This window comes from Oreochromis aureus, linkage group 9 (assembly GCF_013358895.1).
Source record: "Oreochromis aureus strain Israel breed Guangdong linkage group 9, ZZ_aureus, whole genome shotgun sequence".
Taxonomy (NCBI): Eukaryota; Metazoa; Chordata; class Actinopteri; order Cichliformes; family Cichlidae; genus Oreochromis; species Oreochromis aureus.
This window is the reverse complement of record NC_052950.1, coordinates 15,607,704-15,629,119: the sequence shown is the minus strand read 5'-3', so window position 1 is coordinate 15,629,119 and position 21,416 is coordinate 15,607,704. Positions and strand designations below refer to the sequence as shown.

Sequence of the window (21,416 nt, the reverse complement as noted above, 5' to 3'; positions counted from 1 at the left end):
TGAGCTGTTTTGGTGACATGAAGAGGACTTGCAAAATATTTGTAACAACGTTTTAATGTTGTGGCTATAACCACACTGGATTACAATTCCCTGCTCAGACTCTGGTAGAAGTTTAACTGTAGTTTAAGGGTGTAAACAGTACATTTTTAAAGTATTATATGTACTGTATGACAAAACTTCAGGTGAATGCTTCAGGCCCTGACACTGACTCGATAAGAGAAAATACCATTGTGCTGTTCAGCTATGGTTTTATGTATGTGTGGGTAGATGATCACTGATCGACAGCTTCCTGACTCTGCTTGCTTGAAAATACCTGGTGGAACGGGGCAACGTATAATTTTTATGTGTATTACCACGCATTGTCCCTAGCATACATTTGATCAGTTTGTGAAAAACAAACAAACAAAAAAAGACAGCAAAAAATAAAAGAAACCCTAAATAACAACTGTGAGCCATGCAGGACACTTAAAGGACTAATTCAACCTAATAACATACCAGGAAATCTTTTTTTAAAAGGTTAATCTCTCTTTGATATTTCTAACAATGCTTTACCTGAATAATGTTTTTGTTTCTCAAAGCAGAAAAAAGGTTTCGTCCTTAATGCCTGTGACAATAAAAGCTGTACACAGAAAGGTCTGGGCACAGATTGAAAGATATGCTTTGTCCTGGATCAGGGTATATCACGGAGGATTTGACACAATGTTTTCTTTCTGTGTGTATTTTGAGTGAACTGAACCTTTAACGGTAAGACTAAGGCTAAGGGGGCAAAAGTGAGTGTACTTGCGTGTGATATGAAAGGCTAAAGATGCCATCACAAAACAGAATACTTACTGTGTGTGTGTGTGTGTGCGATAGAGAAAGAGAGAGATTGCTTGTTTATGCACACTGGGATAGACTGTGCCAGGTGAGTGTACCGTTTACCATCAAACCATTGAATTCAGCAGGCATCTAATAACAAAGCATTTATGGCCCACTTACGCATGCATAGATATAACTGTCAGTAGGCAACAACAGTCCCTTTTCTCCGTCTCCAGCTATTTCTTCTTCTCTTAAAACACACAGGCACCATCCGGATTGGACCCAGATACTCTAGAATTCTATCATCAGACTCGGGGATGAAATTAAAATCGCTCATTTTCTTTCTCCATACAAGGAGCAGATCAATTTCCGGAGACTGGGACGTGATATTTTCCTGCCATTGGGCTTTCTCGTCTTTGGCACAGCACCCTGACTGGCTGCCAGCGGGAGGCCCGGGCCTGACTGCACGCCTCGCCGGAGAACAGTTACTTCTGCCGCGGCGAGTTTATTTGCGCCTCGCTATGAGAATTGCCATCATTTACCCTTCCCCAGCGCCCCCCTCCAGAAAGAGAAAAGAAATAGACAAGCAGGGGGAAGCGAGGCAAGAATGAGAAAGGCGAAATTGATTCTTTTTGATACATGCTGCCTGGGGGACATTAGGCACACCTCGTTTGACCACCTATTTCAAGAAATGAACTGAATAAATTTTGCGTGAAGTAATGTATAGGCCTTTTAGAGGCCTTGCGCTGTTGTTTTCGCTTTATGAGGAATGACGGGCTCGCTGCAGCGCGCAGAGGTCATCTGAACAGAGGCGAATCCTGGTTTTAGGAAAACGAAATTAATTGTAGGTGTACAAGAATGATAACTCACTTTACACGAAACAAGAAGTGAGATTGTGTTGAGCATGGCGAATTTGATGAAAGCACTGAAATCTGCAGGACTGGCGGGGCCCAGGGGTCGATGGCATATTAAACAATTCACGCAGATTGAACAATGCAGCTAAATATTGGGCTACACTGCAAATATGGGGGCTTAAGCCATTAAATAAACTCTTGTTGCCCAGATGTTTGCTTTGCAGGACGTGTGGATGTGCATGGCGCCCGTGTTTGCACAAGTAGTGCGCATGAGGTCACCACTTAAGCAGAATGAGAACTCTGGCATAATGTGTTCCATGTATGATACAAGATTCTGTCCACCTAGCACCCGTACATTTTTCTCTGTATGCGCTGTCAGTGCTAGGATCGCGGTGGCATTTAAAACCATGACTTGGACTTTAATCCCTCAGTGTTCCTTACCTGCATCACAAATTTCTTTTTAATCGGTCCTTGTTTGTCCTGGCAGGGACACCGGCCCTTGTTTGTGCACACTTTGACCATCCGACCCGTCCTTTCCCTTTTACGTGTCCCCCAGCTGTTACGTCACGGAGCCAGTCAAGGCCTAATTAAACCCAGATTGGGAAAGCATATAAATCCCAGCCCCTTTTCCCTAGTCTGTCCAAACAGCAACATGCAGACACCCCGAAGTGGATTTTAGTCGAAGGGAATACATTAAGAAGAAAACTGCAAGTCGATCTGTAACCACTGTGAAACAGCTGCCATAGACAAAGTTCTGACACACAACAAAAATGGCTGGACTCAAGGTAAGGAGACAATTCCTCGAAGCAAAACTGTTGCTAAATGTGTAAATATTCATTTATTATCGCTTATGAGCTGCGTCTGTGTCGACTATCAGACTGTGCATGCATGTGGAGTTAGGGTGCAGAGCTATATTATACAAAAATACAGAAGAAAAGTTTTTATTTTTTATTTATTTGTTTTGCACCAGAATGTGCGAAATTCATGCGCCTTAAAGCCACCACAGCTCCCGTGGCCGCTGACCGAAGGGAGGCGTTTCCTCCAACCAATCAGAGCGCTGCATTCTGCAGCTGCCCAGATGTGGTTTGAAGTGCCTAAATCTTTTTTTAATTTCAGTGGGAACGCTTCAATTTAATTGCAAAAACATGATTTTAAACCCCAGTTTTCCAATTTATTGCCATTGCTGCAGAAATATGGTGATGGGCTGCATTAAGTAGGCCTTTGCTTAGATTACTTTTTTATATAGGACCTTTAATATTTGACTGAAGGTTTCATAGTCATGACACCTACTCAAATGCCAAGCTTTGGCTATAGTGGAATAGCTTCGGCTTATTAACAAACTATCCAAGGAATGCTGGGATCGTTGCTAAGTCTAGCGTTGCTGCTCTAGCTCTAATAAACTTTTAAGAGGACAGAAAACTGACTTTGTAAAGCGTTCCTTCAACTTGGGACACTCTGGAGCTTCCAACAAGCACTTTGGCACATGATCGCGCACATATGGAAACCATCTGTGTCTGTGAGTGTGCTTTCTTGCAAACTCACAATGACTCAGCAAGATGCATGTACACTGTGACAAGTTTGCTCTTCCTGTGGCAGAAGAGACGCGATCAGTAGAGGTGCAGGCGAGATGCAAAACAACACTCTTATCCTAGATGGAACATTGATCAAAACATGCTGCAGAGGATGTAAGTGTAATTAGGCTGTTTCTGTGGCACAATAACACAAAATAATGGATGACTGCAAGGGGGGAAATTTGGCATAACTGCAGTTTGTTTTATCATAGATCTAATGTGAATCAATATGACAACAATTAACAAAAAGACAAGCCTTAATGACAAGCCTTCAAATTTAATTATAACCAGCATGAACACATTTATCCTGCATTACAATGAAGCTGCATGATGTATTTTTTTATTTTTCACTTCAACTTGTCTTCACTTGTGTGTTTGTCTCTTTCAGTACATGAGCGGTTTCGGGAACGAGTTCTCATCTGAAGACCCTCGCTGTCCTGGATCCTTACCCGAGGGACAGGTAAAAACCCTCCCTGGGCTCCTTTTGTTATTTATTCATTATTATTTTCTAATTGTTGAAAATGAGGGTAATTGAACACCATATATAGTGTACATATGCACACATTACAGCATCAGCATTGTGTTTTTGTTCCATGTCTCTGCAGAATAATCCTCAAGTCTGCCCATATGGCCTCTATGCTGAGCAGCTTTCCGGCTCTGCCTTCACCTGCCCGCGTCCAGCCAATAAGAGGAGGTGTCCATCTCTGTTTGAAACCTAAAGCAGGCTTTATAGTGACTCCAAATGGATCCCAGACATTATGGATAACTAAACATTTCCCTTCCTCTTCTTTCTCTAGCTGGTTGTACCGCATCCTTCCATCTGTTAAACACAAGCCATTCACCTCGGTTCCCTGTGGGGATCTAACAGAGAACTGGAACGAAGTGGAGCCTGATCCTAACCAGGTATATCAACACAAGGAGTCTCTGCTCATTTTGGGCTTAGTTACAAATCAAAAGTCTTTCATCGCTTTAACATGTGTGTGGTAAATGTTCAGCTGAAGCCATAACAAAGTTTAGCATAGTGTTTAGATGCCCCAGTGCAACCAAATCTATGCACTGTCTTCTCTAAACCTCACATTAATGCGGTTCATCTTTTTTCTTTAATCCATACAAAAATTGTGGTAAATGACATTGTTTGGGGGCCAGCAGATTCCCTTCATTTTCAGTATTGTGCCTTTAGCTTTACCACACAAACACCGAAGCTATACCAATGTTTTCCACAAGGAAACAATTTCAAGCTCTTCATACTGTTAAAAGTAACAGTGTTGTTTCATTCCATTAAAAAATGCTGGCGACATAAGAGCACATAAAGCCACAAATTTCAAATCTGTGATTGGTGGAGACATGCTGTACTTGACGTCATCATCAGGTTTGTCTATTTCAGACAAGCTTACAAAAAGCAACGATGAAGCATAATAAACAGTAGATATATTTATGTATAGTAACTTATTTAGAAAATATTTTCCACAGATTGATTTCTTTAAATTCACTGAAGGTGCACAATAAGTACACTACAACGAACCGCTTCAAGTAAAAGCTAGTATTTTGCAAAGCAATCTACTGCTACTCATAGGTAGCGGTTAGTACTGTAAGTACTAATAGCTGGGAAACTAAATATAAACAGCAAGCTGGTAAGTAATAAAAACAAACAATTAAAAAAGCTGTAAAGCAGGCCCACTGTGAAATAATGGTGGTTATGGTAGTTTATTATAATTTTACAGTAAAAATTTGTTTGATTCTGACTCTGAGGTTTCTTTCACAGCTTCGATGGCTGCCATTCACCATCCCCAAAACTTCAGAGAAGAAAGTGGACTTTGTGGCTGTAAGTCAAGCTAATTTTTTCTCTTATTTTTAATTTTTATGAAAATTTCCATCTGATTTTATTTGCGTCCTTCTCCACGGTTCAGGGTTTGCACACTCTCTGCGGTGCTGGAGATGCCAAATCTCGTAATGGAATTGGAGTCCACGTGTACACCTGTAACACCTCCATGGTCGACAGGTGAGAATGTATACATTATGCGACAAAAGGATATATTTTTATTAATGAAAAACATTTCCATCCTTCCTTTGATCTTATTTTATTCTTGTTCCAGGTGCTTCAACAACTCAGACGGAGACTTTCTGATTGGTGAGGAAAGGAGCGCTGTTGTTGTTTTCACTGTCATCTATCATAAGAACAATGATAGCTCAAACATCAGCCTGCCTTCTTGTTCAAATTTTCTTTTCTCTGTGTTTCTCTTTGTCTTGTCTGTTTGTGTGTGCAGTCCCTCAGCAGGGAGAGATCTTGATCACCACAGAGTTTGGGAAGATGATGGTCGAGCCGAACGAGATCTGTGTCATCCAGGTGGGCTGTATGTTTTCCATCTCCCCGGTTTTCAAAGAAATCTGCCGTTGTGTCTGCCCCAACATCCCACTTACCATATTTAGAAAGGCATTGTTTGGTGCTTTTTGAAAGTGACCTCAAAAATAAGCGACGGTGGAAAAGAGGTTTTAAGCTACCGAAAGCCTGACCACCTGGACAGCAGCACGTGTGCTTTTCAAAGTCCGTTCAGAACTGAAACAGCACACAGTTGATACTTAATAGGACAAAATTTCCTCTCACTGCCACTTTTCACATTTTTTTTTAGCAAGGGATGCGCTTCAGTGTGGATGTGTTTGGGGAAACCAGAGGCTACATACTCGAGGTGTATGGTGCCCATTTTGAACTGCCTGACCTTGGCCCAATAGGTTTGTATGATATTTGTGAGTCTATATAAGTGCAGCATATGTCTTTGTGTTCACTTTTCCTTGAAACGTGCTCACCAAGCTCTTTTACATCTATGTCTTGGAACAGACTATCCATGTCTAAAACTGTTCACACTTTGCATAACTCACTCAGTGCTCAGAGGATAAACCCTGCTTGCCTTGGTGATTATTTACGGTGTAACTGTTGTGTTATTTAAGATTTGAGTGAAAATTCCAACGAATTGTGGATTTGTGGATTGCAATGAAATACCAGTCACGGATTAGTTAGAAATTTCATTAAGGGTACATATAAAAAGCAACAACAACACAAAATCCTTCTTTGAGTAGCATATTGCTGTCAGTCATTTAGGAAACTAGTGACTAGCTCGAGATTTCTGTCTTCCTACATATAACAAAAATATTTCTTGTGCCCACCAAAGATGTTTTGGCTTTCCGACAAAGCATCGTGGCTCTAATAATAATGTTTTATCATTTAATTTATTCACACCTACAATTGTTTTAATCTTTATTTTACCTTTATTCTCTAGCTGGGCCCACGTCCTCATTTTAGGTTTGACAGCGTTTTAATAGGTAAAAGTGAATGCTTTGACATGACTTGAGGGAAGGCCTCGAAGGGGACTGGCGACGGCTCCCGGGCCTGGCAGATCCCCAAGCACTAAATAGAAATGAAGAAGTTAAAGAATTGAAAACAAGGAGGGAGGGAGGGTGGGGCACGTAAACGAGAATGAACAGCTTGCAGAACTGGGGGAACCTATATAGATGACAGCGTGTTTGGAGGCGTGGTTCCGCTCCTGAAATTCTGATACATAATCTTTGCTAAATAAGCTAACAACATAACTACATGAAACCACCTGTGATTACATGATCTGATATATGGATATCATCATAGTTATGCCTACACTGCCTTTACTTTGACACTTTGCGTGTGTTTTGCAGGAGCCAATGGTCTGGCTAACCCAAGAGACTTCCTGTGTCCCGTTGCATGGTATGAAGATCGCAAAGTGCCCACTGGTTACACCGTCATCAATAAATACCAGGGGAAGCTGTTTGCATGCCAACAGGTGGCTATTGTGGCACACAACTTTATCTGTATCACTGTACTTCCACGCATACCTGTGGTCTGACAGGGACACACACACACACACACACACACACACACACACACACACACACACACACACACACACACACACACACACACACACACAGACACACACACACACACGGCTTACTTGCCCTATTACCCTATTTAGTTTTGTGTCTGCTTCAGTGAACGCCATCGAACTGCCGCAGTGACTAACAGGAAACTGTCCAAGTGAAGCATATGATCCATTAGCTGCTCCTGCCGACTGAATTGCCATCCCTGATGATTTAATATCGAAGCATTAGCTGTTATCCATTCAGCAGGTTTCCGCCTCGACTCCCTTATGAGTCTTAATCACTCATAATTAGTTAAGGCATTCTGGAGCTGCAGACAGTGTACCTGTGAAGCTTTTGCTTTGTAGGAAAAAACCTTTTTCAAGTTAAGCATTAATTTCAACATATTTCAGCCGGGGAATGATCCTCCCCCTCCCGAAATGTCCTGTTGGGCGCATAATTGGATCGACACATAATGTCTGACAGGAGGTTTTTTACTGAGGCAGGGAGGAGGTGGGAGGAGAGGTTTGTCAGGGGTGGGGGTTGGGGGGGTTGTAACCGTGGAAACCATGTCAAACCACACTGTTATTATTCATCATAGGAAGTACACTAGGGCAAGATACTGTCTTTTCTTTTTTTGAAGCAAAACAGACCTCTTCCCGTCTTCCTCACTGCTTCTGCCACCAGTTATATGCTGGGGGGGGGGTCAGAGGGAACACTTTTTTTTCCCAGTGTCCACTCTTCCCAGAGAGTGGACAAGAGAGGTTGCAGGGGTAAGAAAATAAGATGGGGCGGCGGAGGCCTCGTATAAGGGAAGATGCTGCCGCTCCTGCCTGGTCCTGCTGTTTTGTTCCCCCGCAGAGTGCCGAAATTGCTCAAATTAACTTATTATTTGCTTGACTGGACCAATATGTTTGTGTTTTGTGTGCGTGTGTGCGCAAGTGCTCGCTCGCCTCCATTTTCCTCCCTTCATTTTAATCGAATGTAGTGGAGTTATCACAGATGAATGTCCAAGAAATTACCTGCACTGGATTTCCCGAAGGCCTCTTTGTACGTCGACTACTGTCAATTGAGTGTGTGTTAAGTTGTTTTCGGCGTTCATTAGTCACGAATGTTTGCGTGTGTGTGTGAATGCATCTGTATATGTATATGTATTTGTCAGTATTCATCGTTGGTGTGTATTAGCTGTTCGTGTGTGGAAAAGCTTGTGTGTAAAGGAGCAGGGAGGTCAGTATGGAGGCAGCTTGAGTTGTAATGAACTATATTGATTTTAGAGCTGCTGTTGAATGTCTTTTTTCGCAGTGACATTATCAGAACAGAGAAACTATATAAAATTGCTGTGGTTTTAACAATCAAGATAAAGAAATATCTCTGCACCCACTGCTGCCGCTGCTCCCCTCTCCCCATAACTGCGCTGCTGCGAGCGTCAAAATGCTCAAAGTTTGGGAAAGTTTGATTGTGAAGCCAATTACCCCATAATACCTGGAGCCTCGTATCACAAAGAAAAGGGGGGAATGAAAGAGAAGAAAGGATGAAAGAAGCACACCCTCTTTCACAATCAACCCTTTTCATTATGACCAGTTTTTTTTCTCTTTATGTGAAGAAGTACTCTCTCTGGGAATTTAAGATTACAAAGACATTATTCATTGTTCCGTTTTCCCTGTGAAAAGCTCAATTTAAAACCTTTTGTGTTTGTTGCTTGGGTAGACTCCTCTTATTTGTTTTGTTCTGTGCTCTGCACGTAGGATTTCTCGCCATTCAATGTGGTCGCCTGGCACGGTAACTACACGCCTTACAAATACAACCTGAAGAACTTCATGGTTATCAACTGTGTGGCCTTCGACCATGCGGTGAGAGTCGTGTTTAGGGACACACCAACAGCACTTTTGAATGCAAATAGCCGTGCTCCTCACCCGTCGCATGTTTATGATCTCTCTATATAGGATCCATCTATCTTTACTGTGCTGACTGCCAAATCCACTAGACCAGGGGTTGCCATTGCTGACTTTGTCATCTTCCCCCCACGGTGGGGTGTGGCTGACCACACCTTCCGCCCACCATACTATCACCGTAAGACACACGCACACACATCCATTTACCCAGCCTGTGTCAAGGCAGTAGGTGAGAACAAACCACCTGCTGTATGACTCACTTCAATGGAGACCCCACAATAGTCCCCTTTTGTCCGATTTCATCGCAGACCTATAAGGCCATCTAGCGGAAATCAGTGTTACACCTGGCATATTCAACAGCAAACTAGGCACATGATGCTGCTGTGTTACAGCTCCTCCTGCTTGTCACTGTAGGTAACTGCATGAGTGAATTCATGGGTCTGATCAAAGGCCATTATGAGGCCAAAGAGGAGGGTTTCCAGCCAGGAGGGGCCAGCCTCCACAGCATAATGACCCCGCACGGCCCGGACGTGGACTGCTTTGAGAAGAACAGCACTGCTGAACTCAAACCTGAGAGGGTGGCTGAGGGAACCATGGTAAACAAACAAAATATAAGGTTATAAGGTTAACACATGACCAAGTCAGTATCGATTATCATAGCATGCTTTTTCCTATCACCAGGCTTTTATGTTCGAGTCGTCCTTCAGCATGGCGGTGACGAAGTGGGGTCTTCATACATGCCAGAAGCTTGACAAGAACTACTACCAATGTTGGGAACCTCTACGCAGCCACTTTAACCCCAACTGGAAGCCGGGCAAACAGTAGAAACCCAGCGATTCAGAATGCATTAAGAGCAAACAAATCAAAATAAATATGTCAAAATAAAAATTTCACTTTATAAATGTAACCAAGCAATCCAACGATTTATTTGTGTTCCCCGAGTGGATCTGTTGACAGAATAAACAGGAAGAATAAAGTAATTTCCTTCTCACAGAAGTATAAAACCAAATTGTTGTGACATGTGTATTTTTATTTTTAAGAAACATAACTGCAAAATTAAGGAACAATAAGAGGTAACCTTAGCCCAGCATTCTGTTTTACTAAGAGGTGTTTGGTAGGACCACTAATGACCCTGTCTTTACCCCTCATGCCACTGTTGTACCAATATTGCCATTATCCTTTAATATCTAAATGACACTGCAGCGCTTCTTTATTGGACTATATATAGTCTTGCTTTATGTGACGCGGGGATCATTGATATCAGTATATCTTGCATTTTCTTTTCCTGTGCAAATCTGAACTTATGTGAGAGGGGGGAATCGAGTCCTTCAGTCTCCAAGTACATCCTCCTTGCCTCTGTGTATAACTGCAGACATGCAAATGGTACTTTCACACATGAAAGCCACGTAACTCTGGTTTGACAATATAATTTTATTCGGTTAATAATAATTACACACATGGACATCATCTCTAGAACACACAGGACGAGGGTCTTTCTACATCCGGGCTCAAGATGACAAACTGAACTTGCGCTCGAGGGTACCGGCCTTAATCTGCTCCTCCTTCCTATCCTGTAAAACAGATGACAAACAGATGATAGGTTAGTCCGGTTTCCATAGAAACAAAGTCATATCGCCCTCACCCTCATCGCCTTCCGGACGTTTTCTCAAACTCCATGTTTTATGAGTGAGCATTTTATGATTTTCAAGCAGCTTTTTTTCCCCCTTCCCAGCAGCAAAAAAAGGGGGGTGGGGACAAATATGATAGCCCAGCAGTGTGACAATTGCACCAAATTCTCCCTGGAATCTCAATTGGCGAGGACTTTGACGGTGAATCTCCATGACAATGGGGTAGAAAATGAAAGCAGGCAGCATTTTGGATGAAGCATTCATTTCTAACGTGAGCGGGTCTGTGTCAAAAGAAAGAAAACCAGATCAACGGTGCACCTACATGGGAATAATGAGTCCCAATCATCAACTAAATAGCTTTTCAGGTTTCTATGATAGCATTTGTGACCAAATCACATTTTATGAATACCCAGATCAAATACTCTAAATGGTCAAATTATTACAGTGGCTGAAAAATGACCACTATTGTAACAGTGTAAAGTAACCATGTGTTCAATACTGAATTATTTCGTTTCCTGCAGTAAATGTACTGATATTTTGTTAACCTCCAACAATACTTGGCAATTTACTCCTAGTTTCTATTGTTCTTGTTTTGGTTCTAGTCTCGCATGCCTTTAGACAGCCTAAAGAGGGCCAGTGGGGCTTAAATTGTGGTTCAAGAGCTCTCTACAAACTTTTGTGATGAGAAAACACAGCTGAGCTGATTAAACTACCCATTAAGATCAAGCAGACAGCGAGTGAGAAGGCTACAGTGTTTCTTGTCTCATACCCTGTCTGTCTTGAAGATGTAGTAGAGGGCAAAGAGAGGTACAACTCCAAACATTGCACCCAGCAGAGAGGTCTTGTTTGTGGGCCTGAAGTGTGCGTAGGGATTGGCTCGTGCGTACACCCAGCGTGTCAAGGCAGGGTCTTCCTGTACAGACAGAAGTAAGCAATGACATTTATCACCAAATGTAAATGTAGAATTCACAGCAGAAAAATAGACTCAAATATTTACAACAAATCAACCAAAATGTAAAAGTCTCATAGTGACGTTAAAAAATATTAATATCTATTATACTTAAACCTTTTATTTTAGGTGGGGAAAACTCAGGAAACAGCAGAAAAGAGAGAAGGGGGGGGGGGTCATTTTCTAAGGACAGGACATTTTTCCATAAAAATCCTGGTGTACATATTTTAAACAGTTTAAATGTACCAGTAAAGTAAATGTAATTTACTGGTATTGTGCTTGCTGGTCAGTTTCATGAACTTAATAGAACAAAGCCATTATAAAATGTAACAGTAACATGGCAAAATGTCTGCCTTTAAAACAATCACAGCGCACACAGTATAGATGGAAAAATGAGGTAATCCAAATACACCGACGAGAAACAAAGCGTTATGAACAACTGAAGTATATCCAGACAGGTGACAAACTAAGTCAGCATGAAGGGCTGCTACAACTACTTTGGTGGACATCTGCTATGACTTTAAGTTTCAGTGCAGAACCTGCACTGTAACGATTCAAGTCATTAGATATTATACAAGATATTCAGTTATATTGTGTTTTAATGATTTTGGTTGACCACGCTGTATAACATGCTGGCCCACAATCTCTCATAAGTGTCGAGGTGGGTTGGGGTCCGGTGACTGCAAAGGCCATGGCATATGATTCAAACTATTTTATATAACGATGAAATCATTCAGTGAACCCTGGTGCCTAACGGATGGGGGCTACTCCAAGCTGTAAAGACATGTTTCATCACAGGATACAGTGACTCTTCACACTAAAGACTGAAGTGGACCCAAACCATGTCAGCGAAATGCTTCCTAGGAGCATAACAGAACCACGAGACCCCCTAATTTAACACACTGCAGGGGTCTTTTTTTCCCCTGTTTTTCTGTCACCTGTCAGTTTTCAGAGCACACCAGGAAGAAAGCAATATGTACTGCAGCGCACGGTTCTCTGTCTCTAAAGTCCCAAGACGTAAGCGATCATCGTAATGTAGTAGTGACTAGCATAGAGTGGAAGGTGTCGTTTATAATCTTATGTAAAATTTAGACTAAATAAATACATATAGTCACCGCTGTGCTCCGCTAATGCTACCCGTTAGCATTCTGGCCAATAACTTGAGCCCTTTTCAAGGGTGACATTGCTAACTAGCAAGTAGCCACTTACAATGAGCTCTTTTCTGTGCGGGTTATTGAGTTGCAGCTGATACTGGCGCTTCAGATTTGCTCGCACTGCACCCCTGGCTTCTTCGGCACGCCTCTGCTCCGGCGAAAGGTTGAAATATTCGTTTGGATCCAATGTTTTTGGCCGAGTGGCCAAGGGCGCCTCTCGGTAGTCCGCCATGATTGTTTAATGACGGCTGGAACGGTGGCAAACGCGAGCTTGTGAAATCTCGCGTTGAGTGAGCGCCGTATTACCATAGCAACGTCAAACTCTGGCTGAACGAAGCAATGGATGCAGCTCAGGAAAGTGAAGAAAAAGTGGGTGACGGCACATCACCTGACAGTGACGATGACTTTAAATGTGAAGACGTTTCTGTAGAAGACGAATGGAGTTTAAAAGAAGGTGAAGAAGACTTGGAAGCGACGGTGAAAGCCATCCAAGACCGGGCAGAAGCCAGTGCAAGGCCCAGTTCAACCAACAGAACATCCAAACCACCAGCCGTAGTTGACTTTTTACGGAACTTTCTCTTCCAAATGGGCATGACAGAAACCCTCGATTGTTTTCAAAACGAGTGGAGTGAGATGGTGCAGAAAGGACTGCTGGAGGAAGAGGGTCTCATGGTGACCCCATTCGTGCACACTGAAAACCAGCGTCTGGAAAACGAGCTGAGAACCGCTCTGAAGGAGATGGAGGAGTACAGGCGTGCAGTCTCTGCAGCAGCCGGGACTCTGGCGAAGGTGCAAAAAACCAGAGACTTTCACCGGATGCAACATAAGCGTGTTGTTCAGGAGAGAAACAGACTCATCGAGGAGATGAAGAAAGCCAAGATGCAGTGCGACAGCTACGAACCTGCGATCAAGCGGATGAACGAGAAATATGAGGTCGTTTTAAAGCAGGTCATGCTGGCGGCTTTGGAGAGGGACAAAGCCTTCAGGGAGTTGAACTCTTCGTCAGGTCAACACGATACCCTCTGTGGAGGGGAGGAACGGGGAGGCGAGGCGGGTGTAGAGAAATACCCTTCAGTGACACAGCCGAGACCTCCGGCCTCTACGCACTCAAAAAAATAAATTGGGTTGTTGTTGCATTTACAAGAGTCTAAATTGTAATTTGAACAAAATAATTTAATGTTTCTATGGTGAACGTAATTAAATCATGTATGATCTGCATGAAATTCAACAAATTAATGTATTCTTGGTGAGATGACACGATACAATCTAGTAAGAGTGGCTAGTTACCTGGACTCGCGAAATTCACAAGATCACACGAGATTTCAAACCACAGGAAAATCACTGGGGTTATAAGAGGCAGAAAAGCATACACACACTACGTGTATGCTATATGCACTGTTACCTCACAACAAGAAGCTCCTGAGTTCAAATCCGAAGACACGCAACTAGTAGGATTAGATTAATTGGTGATTCTACCCATATGTATGAATGCTTGTCTATCTGTGTTAGCCCTGTGATGGACTGGCGACCACCTATCCGGGGATGACCCTGCCCCTGGCCCCTAATTTAAGTTATTTAAATTAAGTTGGACTCAGTTGCACTAAATGCGTACATTAAGTTGGAATAACAGAATTTCATAATGTTAAAATAAAATTTAATAGTGTGGAAATCCTTTCCATTGTTCTTTTCATGTTTATTCAAACAGTTTTTTTTAAAAAATTTTTTGTTCTTCTTTTATTAAAAAAAAAAAATCATTGTTGTCTGTAGGTGCTGACATGACCAACAAATTAAAAACACACAATACAAGCCCAACATTCAGATTATAAATGAGGGCTGGGGAATAATGTTTGGTCAAGCACGCCAGCAGATTAGAGACCTGATGAGAGAAAACAAGAAAAACTGTACTCAATTAAGAGAAATGTCCTATGAGCTTGAAGACACACAAGCTATTAATGAGCAGATACAGTGGAATCTCCAAGACACAGAGGAAAAACAACCAGGAGCTACAAGTAAAACTTGATGAAGGGCTGGGGAAAAAAAGAGTTTCTTCAACAGAAGAAACAACTGGAAATAAAACAGAAACAAACGGAGTGTTAACTCCAAGACATGGATGAAAAACACCAATTGCTTCAAATAACGCTTGATGAAGCACTGCATAAAAATGCAGAAATGCTTCAAGAAAAAGTGCAACAGCAAGAAATACAGAAAATAATGCAACTTGTTCTCCAAGACTGAGAGGAAAAATCTAGAACTACAAGTATGTTATAACAAAAAGAAGGACAAAACCATTGAACTAGAAGGAAAAAAGGAAAAACTGCAAAAACAATGCTCAGAGATGCAGTGTAGGTTCAATGAAATGCAGAGGAGAATTCAGGAGTTAGAAGACATTTACAATGAAGTACAACGGAGGAATACAGACATGCATGAGGCAAAGCTAATACAGGAGGCAAAATCTAAAGAACTGAAAGAAAAGCTTGAAGAAAAAGAAGCAACATTTAAGAACTGGAGAAAAGACTCAAGAAACTTGAGAAGCAAAATGCAGAAACAATCGATGACATAAAAAATCTCATCCTTCAGATAAAAGAGCTCCAGGAACAGTGCCCGAGAAAGAAGAAAAAACGCTTCCACTTTTTCAGGAAGGACCCTCCTGGTTCCTCCTCCACCTCTCCTCTCCCCTCTCTCCCTTTCTCTCCTATCACCTCTCTTCGTTCACCCCTTCCTCTTCATCCTTTTTCTTTTCTTTTTTCTTTTCTTTTCCTTTCTTTTTTCACCCTCACTCCCCATCTGGCAGTTGACTGTCCCTTCCTCAGCCTGGTTCTTTTGGAGGTTTCTTCCGGTTTAAAAGGAGTTTTTCCTCCCCACTGTTGTCTAGTGCTTGTTCAGAAGGAATTGTTGGGGTTTTCTCTCCTCTGCCTCTTTCCACCTTTCTATCCCTTTGTTTTTTCCACCCTCTTCTTTCACACTCTTTACCAACCTCTTCCTTTCATCTCTCATCTCTCTACCCTGTGTTCACTTTTGAGAACACAGGGTAGAGAGATAGGAGGAAACAATAAAGACAGTCAATCATATTTTACATGCATCAAATCACTGTCTTCATTCATGAATAATCTAAGGAAACAGCGGAAAAAATAACACATCTTAAAGATAATCCTAAACTAAACAGAAACAGCTCTGCACTGGTATACAAGCCCTGTAACTAGGGCGCCTGCCAATAAGCCACTATGGCTAGTCTCCATCTTGACCTAGCACACACTAGTCCTTGAGAGCACTAGCAACTGCTGACTAAATAGCCAGTGGCTTCCCCACCCTCTGAAATAACAATTAAATATCAATTAAGGATTAAATAAGTTAATAGCAAGGCTTAATCTTTCATCCAATTTAATGATAAGTTAACAGTGGGAACATTAGCACAAGTATAGAAAATGCCCCAGTTCTGTGAATGTTTAAAATGAATAGATTATTTAAGTCTCCAATACACTTGGCACATTCCCTCCTAGGACCATGACTATAAAAGGAGGCCAAAAAGACCCAAACTGGTTTGACAGTTCCTGGGTGTTGCTGGATGGAGGCCAGGTGGAGTCTGGAGGAGATGTGAGAAACAGGTTAGACACAAATCTTAAAACTTTAGGCAACTCTCTTCATGAGAGTTCTCTTAAAAGTAATGTGGCAACAATATACACAACAGTTAGATGAAAGCCACTGCAATGTGCTTAGAAGTCTGCCCCCGTCCTTTCTGTAAGTGTGTGTGTGTGTTGTGTGTCTGTTGTGTTTCAGAGTAGGAGTTTTGCCCTGGTCTCCACCCTCACTACTTCACACCTGAGAAGCATCACTGATTACACACCTGGTTGCAGTTGGTCTATTTTAAGATGGAGACATCCCCTTATTTGATGCCAGATTATTGTGCTGTGTGTGGTAACCTGCTTGGTGCCTGCTGTGTGCGAGTAACTCAAGAAATTGTCGATTTGGACTTCATCCTAATTTTTAATGAGAATGAAAGTGCCTATATGCTGGAAGTGGGTCATCCGCCTGAGTGATGTAGAGACAATGAGCTTGTTGTTAACCCCTCAAAAACAAAAGAGATGATTATTGACTTCAGGGGGTCAAGGGTAATTCTCTGGGCATCAGGATGAAGTAGAAGGTAGACAGTAGCAATAAGCACAGAACACTCTAGAGACATTCTTTGTTGGAACTGCGGCCATCTGGCAAACGGTTCAGGACAATAAGAACAAGAACCAACAGCCTCAGGAACAGTTTTTAGCTATCATCACACTACACAACTAATTATAGACATATCATAGAAACTTCAATACAGATAACGCACAAGACGGCACCGAGGACACTTCTGACACCTTAAACTGGCCAAATCGTTTACAATGATGCTGATAATCTCATCTATTCTTACCATCTATTCTTTTCTTTATCCATCCTTTATGTATTCATTTTATTTTTGTTATTTTTTTTTTTAATCTTAAGAGATGTCAAACCATCTATGTATAAAGCCAATAAAGATGATTCATTCATTTATTAATTCATTCATAATGTCCATGGCAATTGCTGGAGTCACTCAATGGTTCAGACATTATAGAAATTAACCACAAGAGGGCACTCTTTAGCAAGCTGTGGTTACACTACTGTGACTGTAGCACACATTAACCGCAGTCTCAGAGAACAGTCTCTAGTAACATGTAAAAACAAAACAAAGAGAATCTGCTGAATAGCATTCAGAGATAAAATATTAAAGTATCAGTAAAAACCCTGCATACCCGAGTCTTTATTTTTCCACTCAGGTAAGAGTGCAGGGTGTGTAAGGAAATGAGCCACTAAACAGACTATGGGAAGTTACTTTATACTGTGGATGACATTCATAGCTGTAATTTTCTCCTCCAGGGGGGTCGAACAAGAATCCCCGGTATTGACTTGATTGCAGAAATGTTTGAGCGTGTAGATTTTCAACCACCAGAGACGATCTGATAGTTCTGTGGGATTTTTTTTTAATCCACAAAGATGATTTAATTCAAGTAAGGCTGAGCTGTTATACACCTTGTCATTGATGTGTCTGTGGTATGACAATTGGATTATGCAACACTTATAGGAATGTAAGTCCTCACAGAGCTCTCTCTAATCTTGAACTTTATACTTGAGTAGCAGAGTGGTACTGCTGAGAGAGCTGTTTGATCCGGAGAGGGCCCGGTGTAGCTACGGAACGTGTGACCAAATGATTTATTGTCCTCTCAGGACCTTTAAAGTGCAAGCTGCTCTGCAGCTTTGAAACATCTATTTACGACTTCAAAATTCAGAGTGAGACCACACGGTTCAAAGAGACATTTAGGCTGGAATAAAATATTAATATGTTTCTGGCCTGGCTGCCACCAGTCCCCCTTACGGACCCGGTGCTGAACTTTGAGAAGTTTTTGAAAGTATTTTTCTCGTCTTGTCAGCTCCCAGAGAGCATTTGGCATTTTATTCCTTATCAGCGATGGTACGGGATGTTTACTTTTTGATGCACTTATTCTGCAAACGCTGACAGATACCAAAGATAATGTGATACAGAAGCAGCTACAGACTGAGAGATAGTGGAATGAAAAGGCGTGGATGATTTCTATCAGCAGCCTGCGCTATACCTTGCAAAGCTGTAATCATTCCCAGTAATCAGAAGTCATTTTGCGCTCTTTTGGTCTTTTAAAAAAGACGTCTACGCACGAGACTTGGCTTGAAAATTGGAAGCAGGTTTCTTTTTCCGACCACAAGCCAAAATTACTTTTCTTCTTATTCATCACCGAAGGCCCCTGAAGCGGTCTGTAGACGTAGAGACAGTGACCTAATGTGTTATGCTGCTCTCTCACGGTGCTTATTCATAATATTTCCCGGCCCAGAGACTCCATTACTCTGTTGCCCATGAGGAATGTAAGTGAGGAATGTAATGTTCCTTTCCACCCTTGTTTTCACCTACAGGAACATCATCGTGCCACTTTAAGACCTCTGTAATTTTCACGAATGGCTTCAAAGTTAATGAAGTGCTGGCTGGAAGCAAGAGTCTAGCGGTATGTTATTTCCTGCCTCCCCAGCCCTTATTATCACTCGCTTTGACCGTCCATCCCTCCTCACTGATGCTTCGAGTTTGCGTAGACACAATTGCCTTTCACAGTCTTTCTAAGAACTTCTCAGCACGTAACTCCAAAGATGGCTCAGGCTGATTGGAATTCCTCCCCTGCCTGTCCCCTCAGCTCCTGTCTCCGCTGACAGCCCTGTCCACCTCACAGCCTGCGATGACCTTTAATGTCACGAAGAGGAAAGAGAATGAGAGGAACTTAACTTCCACTGTGCTTTGCTCAGGCTGAGCCCACCCGACATCCTTTCATGGACGCCCTGTTTCTGGAGCTGAATCATAACCAAGCTTGGATTTAAGCGAAGTTTTGCTCCATATCCTCCAAAATGTATTACAAAAAAATTCTCCTCTCCCAATTTATCATCACTTCTCTCTGCTGTCCTATTTTAATCTGTATCTATGAAATTGGTCCACGCTGTCTGCAAATATTCTCTTCTTAATAAATCAGCTTTCCACGGATCTATATAGTGGGGATTGGGTAAAACTCACCAATATTTTCTGCTTTAATGTGCTGTGCAGGGCAGAGATTTGGGCCATGGCAGTGACTCAGCAGGCATCCATCACCTTCAAGGAGAGCCACACAGATGAATAGCCTTGAGATGGAATAGACAAAATCCTGCATTTTTTTTCTTTTAGCCCTCCATCACCATCCACCACAGCATTTAGCAAATCGCCACTGACATGAAAACAGGCTGTAAAACCTGTTTTGGTGATGTGATGGTCTCAGAGATCAACTCTGTTTTTCTCCCTGTGTTTTTCCAGTCATTATGTGCTCTGCAAACCAAATTATTTCACTAAGGTGTGTGTGACTCTTGCTGAGAGTTAGGTGATCTGTCAATACTTTTTCAAGCTAAAGAAATTGTTAACTTGGCTGAAAAAAAATAGAGGAAACACTTAATCTGCCTGTATCTATTAAATGATCACGGTCCCTAGGTCTGGGATCCAGGTTTTTTTAGTTTTTGTGGGCTCATAATTTGTTTTTGTTTTGAGAAAGAGTTTATGTTCCAGCTTTATAGCTTTTCCAGCTTCCTGTGTGCTTATGAGGTAATTTGTGCCTCTACTTTCTTGCTTTGGTTTTGTTTATTGGTTTTTTAGTTCCCTTTTGTGCTCCCTTTGTTCATCCAGTCTTGTTTCTTTGTTAAGCTGGTTTGTTTGGGTCTCTGTCTAAGTGTTAGTGATAGTTCCTCTTTTATTTTGACAGTCATTTTTCCTCTCATGTTATATATTTAGTTCTCGTTCCCTTGTCTGGTCCTCTGTGATAAGTGTCAGCTGTGCTCCCACCTGTTTCCTCTTCCCTCATAACCTGGTTTTCCCTCAACACTGTGCTCTCCCCTTGTTCTGTGGTTTCCCTTTGATGGGTTTAGCATTTTTGGCCCCAATTCTACCTTGTTTTTGTATTTTGGAAGATACATAAGCATTAAAGGTGCATTTTGAGTTAATTTCTTGTCTCCTGAGTCCTTCATTTGGGCCCAAGTCCTGACTGCCACACAGCTGTTTCATGACATAAATCCAAAATCTTTCAGCACCTCTAAAACAAAGTCATGTTTCATTGTTTAATATCCCTAAAAAACAAAAAACAAACAGTTTGCTAAGGTAGTGACTTCCTCAATTCTAGCTCAGGTGCAAATGGTCAGCAACAATACTCATGAAGGCTGTGCTGTTTAAACACTGATTAGCTGGTACTAAGGGGAATGGATCTGCTTCTGAGAGCAGGAGCCCTACTCACCTGTTGGTCAAACTTTCTGTTTCCAAGGAGCAGCCAATCAGAAGAGGGCTAGCTTAATGAGAGAGGAGCTCGTTTTAGAGATTGGATGAACTGAGAGGCTGCTCCAAGTCTTGGCATAAGATAAATAAAGGTTATTAAAGATACTCTAGAGGAGTTCAAGAATATGAATAAAGAGCTGGAAAAAAGAGAATAATAGGATGTCTTAAACAACATTTTTTGCTATTAAGCTAAGCTAATCTATGCTAATCATCAAGTTTGACCTTTATCTTTAGCATATAAACTTGTAATAAAATGTTAAAATGCAGTTTTTGTCAATTACCGACATTTTAGGCTTATCACTAATGTACTGATCAAATGATTAGTTACAGTGATTAGTTGCAAATGATTAGCAACATCAGCGGTTTAAGTGTTAGGATTATACTCCACTAGTAATTTAGCCTTGTTGCTACAAGGCTCTCTTCAATATTCTATCAGCAACATTTTGTATTACTGTAATTTTTATGAGAAAGTTAAATTAAAAGTCATATTTCAGGCAGTGTCAGAGACTGTACATTAGCTTTCCAGGACTACACGCAGGGATTGCAGACAGGGTACTCCCTCTGAATGTGCATATAAAGGCTTTGTTTATTATCAGCTGACAGGGCCTTAAAAATTCAATGAATTCTGTGTTGGATCATAAATAGCCTAGCTCTTGTGCTGCAAAACATGTTTAAAGGGCAGAAGGGAGATATATTGAACTAACATTACAACAACGTTACTGAGGATTAGCAAATATCAAACATACATCTGTTCTTCTCCGTCTCTCTCTGCCTTTTCTTCATTAGGGTCAGAGTGATGTGACAGGGCTGGGCCAATG

General features: G+C 41.7%; 2 protein-coding genes across 4 annotated transcripts; one reads left to right on the top strand and one right to left on the bottom strand.

Moving 5' to 3' along the window:
- The first annotated feature begins 2,254 nt into the window (after positions 1-2,254).
- Positions 2,255-10,006, top strand: hgd (homogentisate 1,2-dioxygenase). 2 transcript variants are annotated; one of them, XM_031750040.2, is made up of 15 exons: positions 2,256-2,437; positions 3,249-3,337; positions 3,612-3,683; positions 3,829-3,917; positions 4,021-4,126; positions 4,986-5,045; positions 5,131-5,222; positions 5,317-5,351; positions 5,488-5,567; positions 5,851-5,950; positions 6,905-7,029; positions 8,851-8,955; positions 9,049-9,175; positions 9,412-9,593; positions 9,679-10,006. In XM_031750040.2, exons 3-15 carry the CDS (start codon positions 3,615-3,617, stop codon positions 9,820-9,822), a joined length of 1,314 nt encoding a protein of 437 aa, XP_031605900.1. In that variant the 5' UTR covers positions 2,256-2,437; positions 3,249-3,337; positions 3,612-3,614; the 3' UTR covers positions 9,823-10,006. The 2 variants fall into 2 exon arrangements, with proteins under 2 accessions (XP_031605899.1, XP_031605900.1); XM_031750039.2 differs by lacking the exon at positions 3,249-3,337 and having other exon boundaries at positions 2,255-2,437.
- A 402-nt stretch (positions 10,007-10,408) lies between these two features.
- Positions 10,409-12,995, bottom strand: ndufb4 (NADH:ubiquinone oxidoreductase subunit B4). 2 transcript variants are annotated; one of them, XM_031750044.2, is made up of 3 exons: positions 12,784-12,995; positions 11,395-11,538; positions 10,409-10,568 (listed from the first exon to the last, which is right to left on the bottom strand). In XM_031750044.2, exons 1-3 carry the CDS (start codon positions 12,958-12,960, stop codon positions 10,506-10,508), a joined length of 384 nt encoding a protein of 127 aa, XP_031605904.1. In that variant the 5' UTR covers positions 12,961-12,995; the 3' UTR covers positions 10,409-10,505. The 2 variants fall into 2 exon arrangements, with proteins under 2 accessions (XP_031605904.1, XP_031605903.1); XM_031750043.2 differs by lacking the exon at positions 10,409-10,568 and having other exon boundaries at positions 11,389-11,538.
- Positions 12,996-21,416: the final 8,421 nt, after the last annotated feature.

Excerpts from the sequence above, each read along its gene's own strand:
- hgd (XM_031750039.2), top strand. Across the intron at positions 8,956-9,048 it reads GTGTGGCCTTCGACCATGCG|GATCCATCTATCTTTACTGT; the intron begins GTGAGAGTCGTG and ends CTCTCTATATAG. Across the intron at positions 9,594-9,678 it reads GGGTGGCTGAGGGAACCATG|GCTTTTATGTTCGAGTCGTC; the intron begins GTAAACAAACAA and ends TCCTATCACCAG.
- ndufb4 (XM_031750044.2), bottom strand. The coding sequence starts at position 12,960 with ATGGCGGACTACCGAGAGGCGCCCTTGGCCACTCGGCCAAAAACATTG. Across the intron at positions 11,539-12,783 it reads CGCACAGAAAAGAGCTCATT|GAAGACCCTGCCTTGACACG; the intron begins GTAAGTGGCTAC and ends CTGTCTGTACAG. Across the intron at positions 10,569-11,394 it reads ACATCTTCAAGACAGACAGG|GATAGGAAGGAGGAGCAGAT; the intron begins GTATGAGACAAG and ends TCTGTTTTACAG.